At 34.2% G+C, this 7,651-nt stretch overlaps 1 protein-coding gene across 1 annotated transcript; it reads left to right on the top strand.

Annotated features, from left to right (window-relative positions):
- Positions 1-1,064: 1,064 nt before the first annotated feature.
- Positions 1,065-7,250, top strand: LOC118029755 (WD repeat-containing protein 55). Its single transcript, XM_035033678.2, has 16 exons — positions 1,065-1,233; positions 1,683-1,887; positions 1,992-2,024; positions 2,121-2,185; positions 2,292-2,379; positions 2,508-2,580; positions 2,981-3,087; positions 3,505-3,547; positions 3,641-3,697; positions 4,082-4,158; positions 4,310-4,358; positions 4,451-4,497; positions 4,617-4,690; positions 5,662-5,717; positions 5,945-6,065; positions 6,808-7,250. The coding sequence occupies exons 2-16, from the start codon at positions 1,793-1,795 to the stop codon at positions 6,867-6,869; spliced, it is 1,047 nt and encodes a 348-aa protein (XP_034889569.1). The 5' UTR covers positions 1,065-1,233; positions 1,683-1,792; the 3' UTR covers positions 6,870-7,250.
- Positions 7,251-7,651: the final 401 nt, after the last annotated feature.

The following is a 7,651-nucleotide window of genomic DNA, read 5'->3' as shown; positions in this document are numbered from 1 at the left end:
GTTGATTGTGACTTTAATAAACCCCTCCTCACAAAAGCATTATTCATTATAATATTGAGTTATCATATTCTCATTACACGGATTAACCCGGTTGTCTCATTTTTCTTTCTTTATAATAAACTTTTTGTTTTTTAATTTCATCATTTAAATATTGAGTTCATTAGGAATTTTTTTTTATTGACTTTCCCCCCAACTTCATCATTTAATTTTGTGTCTGGTTGTGAATTAGGCTTCATAATTTGTTTTTGATTTGTTTTTTATCAGGTTATTCCAGCAACTTGTAAACATTGTTTAATGGCTTAACCTAGATTGACTTGACTCATTTTTTGTGTTATTTTTTTAATTGAAACTTTTATAAATTTCATCATTCAATATTGGATCCGATAAAGGCAATTAAAAATTAAGCTTCATAATTTTTTTTGATTTTTTTTTTATGAAATTATCTTAATTTCATGATCGTTTCACGGATTTGATAGGCCAACTTAAGTTAAATCAAGTCATTTTATTTTTTATTTTTTTAATGAGGTTATCTCAGTCTAATGACTAGGATTATGAATTTGGCGAATTGAATCGAGTCATTTTTATGTTGTTTTTTAATTATTATTTTTAATCTCATCCTTTAATATTGAGTTAGTTGATCATTGAAATTCATAATTTGCTTCAATTTACTTTTCATGAGATTATTTTGGTTTTATGGCCAGGATCAAAAGTATAATAGGTAACTTGGGTAACTTTTTTAGGTTCTTTTTAATTATTTTTTTAATTTTTTCTTTTAACATTGGGTTGATTGATGATTATGCATTAGAATTTATTTTAATTTGTTTTATATTAAGTTATCATAGTTTTATAATCTAGGTTGTAAATTTAATATGTTAACCCGGATTGATTCAACTCAATTTAATAAATTATTTTTTTAATATTTAAAAAAGATATAATCTTGAAATTATTTTAGTTAAACTATGTTTTTATATGAGTTATATAATTGTTTTTAGACCCATAGTTATATCAAATTAACACTTATATATATATATAAAAAGAAAAATCATTAGAAAAGTAACAATTGCGTAAAAAAAAAAAAAAAAAAAGAACGTACTTCCTCCACTCCCTCTCATAAACCCTAGCAAACCCCCTCCCTCCCCACCTTTTCTCCCCTTCCTAACTCTCACCGAAGCCTCCACCGATCACCGGCCCGCTCTCCGCTGCATCAAAGCAATCTCCCGCCTTAAAAAGCAGGTCTGGTACTTGGTGCTTTACCAGTTAAAGTTTGCATCTTTTTCATTGCTAAAAAAAAGTTTGCACTTTTTTCAGTTCTCTCTAGTCCTTAAAAAGTTTATGGTCTCAGTTAATTCACCATTACCTGTACTTAAATTTTCCATTTTATAGTATTATTTTCGGTCATGTGTTTTTCATGTTCCCCAATTTGCAACACATTTTCATTGCATAAATGTACAAGTGGACTTGTGCCGATTTGATTTTGACATGAAAAGTAGAAAACCTATTTGTTATTTCGGTAATTTGCATTAAAAGATGAAAGCTTTGAGCTCGAACTTGGTAAATTTGGACTAAATATAAGTATAGTTGCTTCTGTTGTTTGAAATTCGATTTACTTTTTGTAGTAGAATGTGAAAATGTATTGTTAATATCATGAATTGATCTATTTGTCTTGTTGAATATGCGTATAGCTTACACTGTGGAGATATTGTACAAAATAACTGTGCTTGCTGTCGAAGTTCTTGGAGGGTTTTAGCTACTGGCATTGAGTATTTGTTAAAGGATTGGAAAAAGAGGGGAAATGGAAATAGACTTGGGGAAAGTTCCGTTTACTATGGATTTCCATCCTTCGGATAATATAGTGACTGCTGGCTTGATCAATGGCGACCTCCACCTGTTAGTACATTCTTCTTTATCTCTGGGTTTTGTCCACAGCAGTTCTGTCTTTCTAGAAATTGTTTTCTGTATATGCTTGGTTTAATCATTCTCTCTTGTTATAGATACCGTTTCAATGCTGATTCCTCACCACAAAGGTACTATAACGCAGAGAAAAAAATTGTCTTCCTTTTTTTTTGAATGTTTTGTAACCTTGTGTTCTAATCAACTTATGTGATTCAAATTCTAATCAGATTGTTGGAAATTCACGCACATAGCGAGTCTTGCAGGGCTGCTAGATTCATCAATGACGGCCACGGTACTGCTTTTTGATTTGCTAATATTCATTTGCTAGCCTTTCAAACTGCACTGGTTGCTGCTATCTTCTTTGCACTTTTAACTGTACTGTCTTATGTCTGGTTCAGCAATTATCACGGGTTCTAGTGATCGCTCCATTCTGGCAACAGATTTAGAAACTGGATCACCAATTGCTCGTCTTGAAAATGCTCATGAGTAGGTTTCTATTTAATTTTTTCAGCCTCCTCTAAAGGTTGATGAAATGGATCTAGGGCCATTTCTCTTAAAAGTCACCTTCAACTTTTTAGATCCTATTCTCATATGACAATCATATTCTTGCACAGGGATGCCATCTTTAGTTTGATAAACCTCACAGAGTCAACTGTTGCAACTGGGGATGATCAAGGATGTGTTAAGGTGACTATATTTCATGTCTTTTTGTGTCTATTTGTAAAGGTTAGGTACAAAGCTTTATTTCCTCTTGCATTTTAGGCTTTTTTCCTATTGTAACCTCAGTAGCTATTTGGATCATGCCCACACAAATCATGCCTCTTTCAATTTGCTGTTTCCTGTTTCGTATTCATTCTACTCTCTTAAATTTTGATGATTTTGTCCAAACATAATTGTAGCTTTTTACTTTTTGCTTCAATGAACCTTCTAGTATTTACTGGATGAGAATGTAGCTTGGATAGGATCAGATTTTTTGCATAACCTTTCGCGCAGCATGTGCTTCATTTCATTCCATGATCTGCATTTTTACATCTTACATTGCAAATCCTTCATTTGATTCTTAAAAGTCACTAGTTCTTCTTTGCAGGTATGGGATACCAGGCAACGCTCTTGTTGCAATTCTTTTAATGTCCATGATGACTATGTTTCGGATATGACTTTTGCGTCTGATTCCATGAAACTGCTATCAACAAGGTATTTAAGACTGTTATAACTTGTTTTTATCTCTCTTTGAATACTGTAAATATGTCTCCATTATTGTTATTTTGCATTAGGAGGTTGAGAGGATTGAGGCATTGTTATGAATAACATATGGAGCTGTGAGGAGCTTTATGATTCTTTTCATATATACTATATTAATGTGAGTAGGCTCTTACAAGACCCATGTATTGTTGTTGGGGGTTGTAAGTCAAATAAATTGTGCTTTATGATTGTCTGGTTCCTCTTTCACTTCCTTCCAGTTCTTTATCTAAAAGATTGGTTGATTCACATCGGCATATGTTTTCTTATTACAAGACTAGAGCATCTCACAGGATTTTGTAATTTTTAGTTTCACATTGTTTGCATTTTCTTTGCTGATACTTTATTATTTCTGTCTTATGTGTTCTTTAGTGGAGATGGGACCCTTTCTGTTTGCAACCTTCGCACTAATAAAGTAAGCTGGTTCTTTCAGAGAGAGAAAAAAGTACCTTTGGGGAAATTCTGCAGAACCATGCAATTTGATTAATTTGTTTTAAATTTTTGTCAGATCCAATCCCAGTCTGAATTTTCTGAAGAAGAGCTATTGTCTGTTGTTATTATGAAGGTAAACAACTACATGGTATTTAGATTGTTTTTGTGGCTGTGGCTGCATATGGTTGTCTACTTGTCTTTCTGTGAGCATATTAGCAAATTGATTTGGCTAAATGTATTGCGTATTTTCGGCATGAGATTGGAATGGGGATAGACTGCTTAAACCCCTCCCATATTCCAATGGAGCACTCGTCTCTTGGAGGTGGGGATTCTAAGAAACAAAGCTTAATTAGATTGTGTTCTTGTTATCTCCCACCCCATATCTTACTCTTTAGCATCGTAGTGAACTTTCAGGACTTCACAAATAAATGAGTTTCAAAAGGAAATACTTGGAAGCTATTTCTCACAATATATTTGTGCTAAATTCCTGTTCTATTTTGTACCTTTTTGTTGTCAGAATGGTCGGAAAGTTATATGTGGTACACAGAATGGAACACTGCTATTGTATTCATGGGGTTTTTTCAAGGATTGCAGGTATCCTTTTCAAAACATATGAATACTTGAAAGTTTTAGGATTCAGTGCAAGTATCCTTTCATGAATGGAGAGTTTCAATTGAATTTTATCTGTACTCAATATTGATTTCTTGCGTGGTGAAGTGTCCTGAATATTTCTTTTGATTTTCAGTGACCGCTTTACTGCTCTTTCCCCAAACTCTATTGACTCTTTGTTGAAGGTGATTCAATTTTTATTTTTGTTGTTGTTGCATCAGATGGCTTTTTAATCCAGGAGTTTGCTTAATTGGAACATTTAAATCTTTTGTTTCAGCTTGATGAAGACAGAGTCATTACTGGATCCGAGAATGGGCTCATAAGGTGAGTTGTTTAAGATAGGAAGGGACTCATCCAAATTCTGAATCACGATCACCATTCCTTTTCTTTTTCATTCCTCCCTTCTTGGTTTTAACTTTTCTTTTCCTCCTTACTTTTTGCAGTCTGGTAGGCATATTACCCAACAGAGTCATCCAACCACTTGCTGAACATTCAGAGTACCCTATTGAGTGTCTTGGTACTGTTCATATCTCTTCCTCCATAGAAGCTTTATATTAATTTTATTTACTTTGTAATTGATGGAAGTTGCAAATTCGATTGACATGCCATGGTGACTTTTCAACACTGGTTCTAGTTCCACCTCCATCGCTGTTCAATTGTGAACAGGTCTCTATGTTAATGTAGAGTTCTTGCTAGGTGAGGCTGACTTGTGTGCACCTTATGTGAAGTGTTTTTAAATGGACAAATCACTACATATAGGATCCACTCTTTTAAGTTAAAAAAAGCTGTGCATTGATGCTATACAACAGTAAACTTCCAGCTTAGCTTCTACGTTTCCATTTCACATAACCTAATCCATGGTGATCTACTTTTTTTCAATTCCTCTCTTTGCCTCTCATGCTAATCAAAGTTTATTTTCATTAATGACATCGTATGCTGTTGATTATTATACTCATGAAACAAATTTCTGAAAGTGAAATTAACAAGCCTAATTCTTATCTTTCAAGAGTAACATATAATCCAACAAGAATTTTGTTTTGAAATCCCTTTAACTACTCCGGGATTTTGAAAAGGTACTGAGAGAGTTTGCTTAAGATCAAACAAAGAAAAGTGATTGTTGTGAATTGTTGGTTATGCACACACTGTTTGCTTTGTTGGTAGAATTGTTTCATGACTTTAGAGTTGCACACCGTGTAAAAGTGGAGGGCTTATTGCTTTGTGGTCTCAATAAAGGATTTTCTAATATAAAAGGAGTGGATCCCACATAAATTGATTTGCTTACAGCACTTGGGTTAACTAAGGTGGTCTGGGGTTTGGCTCACTTGATAAACTAATGAATATATCGTCTCACTAAAGTTTGAGGTTCATTTAAGAATCACTAGTGCCACCTTCTCCAGTTTGAGTATTAATTGTCTAAAGAGCTGGATTTGTGTTTTTAGATTGTCAAAACAAGCTTTCTGAGAGTATGATTTTGTTTGGAATCTGCAGCCTTTTCTCATGACAGAAAGTATCTTGGCAGCATTTCACATGATCAGTTGTTGAAGGTGGATCTCTCTCTCTCTCTCTCTCTCTCTTTCTCTGCATACAAATAAAAACAAGCGCGCAAGCTGGCCCGGACACCCACGTTAATCAAAAAAAAAAAAAAAAAACAAACATGTCTTTAACATATGCATGCGTAATTGCACATTTGCACACCTATGCACAATTTCTGTATGTACCATCCTTGCTGCCTTTATTGTAATGTCCTGACTCAACTACTTGTTTAATTCAGATGTGGGATTTGGATGATTTATTGCAAAATTCTGGAAATGCTCAAAATGATCAAGCTCCTGTATCAGACAGTGATAGTGATGCAATGGATATGGATGCCAAACCTCCAAAGTCTAGAAAAGGTAAACTGGATTTAATAGGAGAATCATGAATATATCTTCTTTCATCAGATGTTTGGACGTGAATAGCTAATATTTGAGCTATTATCAGCAAACTTTTATAGTTAACATAGTGTCCTGACTACTGGCTGATTTCTCCTTTGCGGATATAAAAATGTACTGAACCTATTCTAGTGGTCTTTATGAGAGTGCTAAGAACAAAATATATCTACATTTAATTATCCTGTAACTAGAGTTGACATGTGAAATATAGGCCTACTCCTTTAAGCACTGAATTCAATCCTTAACAGTTGCATGAATCATGGACACCTGAAGATTTAAGTTATGACATTTTATCTCAAACTTCTTTCTTCTTTTTTTTTGGTGATATCACAAAGTTGTTTGCATGATCTATGTTTTCATTTGCCTTGAATCCCAACTTTGCTTGTGCCTTTATTGCAGTTCCAAACGGCGTTTCATAAAAATTCAATGCTTTTTTTGCTTAAAGTTAATATTTGTTTTTTATGTTTTTGGATAATTTTGATGTGTTGGTGTTAAAAATAAATTTTATTTAAAAAAAATATTATTTTAATATATTTTCGAGCGAAAAGCACTTTGAAAAACAACTGTTACTACTCTCTCAAACACTCTCTTGGACTGCCACCAGTGAATCTGTTGATAGAATGTATGCTATATGCATCCCTCTTACAAGTGTGGTGTCTTTAGAATCTGATGTATTTGCTATTAATTGTCCTATTTTTTGCAGGAGCCAAGAGAAAAAATGAGCACGCAAATGATGCAACAAGCAGCTTTTTCGCAGATCTATAGTTGGATGGTGGTATTTCTTCATGCACATTTGCGGTCGATGTCATTTTGACATTTCTGTGTTGATATATATTATTTTCTTCATCCATGGTGGTCTGCACGAGTTAGCATGGTTTCACCAGAGATGGAGCAGGGATTAATAATTACTTTGCAGATGCAATGTAGATTTGAGTTTGATACATGTTGATTATTTCTCCCTTCTAAAGGATAGGGGGCTTGCAAGTTTTACTTGAGATGATTCCTTTTTATACCGGTTGGTACAATTTATAGGCGCAAGCTCGCTGGTCATCAATGATGGGATAATAGGAAAAACATGTATCTTTCCTCAAAAATAGTTCTGACAGTTTACATATATAAACTGTGCTGCATCTGTTCTGCTTCTAGATAATCTATCCCGTATTGCTCCTTCGCCGAAGGTTTTCAATTTTACAAGTTTGAGTCAGACCCACTGCCAGCCTCATTAGCCGAAACACATGACTGGTTTAAAATAATTGTGTTCGAGCCATCTGTTTTGAAACACTTACCTTGCATCCCCTCCTGGGTTTGCGAATTATACATGGAGGGGAAGGGACTGATCGGAGACAGCTAGAATAGTTTGATTGCATGTTTCACGGGATTGTTCTTCCTGGAGGGATGGCAGAGATTTCAATGATAATCCAAGACCAGATTTTACGTTTTCGTTTGATTCTGTTTTCTTTCTCGTAAAACAATATCTTCGTAACTTTAGTTTTGATGGAAGTCTTTTATCTCTTTGATCAGAGATGGTCAAAATGGTCGTGTCTTGA

The sequence above is a fragment of the Populus alba genome, chromosome 17, assembly GCF_005239225.2.
Source record: "Populus alba chromosome 17, ASM523922v2, whole genome shotgun sequence".
Classification (NCBI taxonomy): Eukaryota; Viridiplantae; Streptophyta; class Magnoliopsida; order Malpighiales; family Salicaceae; genus Populus; species Populus alba.
Note: the sequence above shows the minus strand (reverse complement) of the source record. Positions and strands in the feature narration are given on the sequence as shown.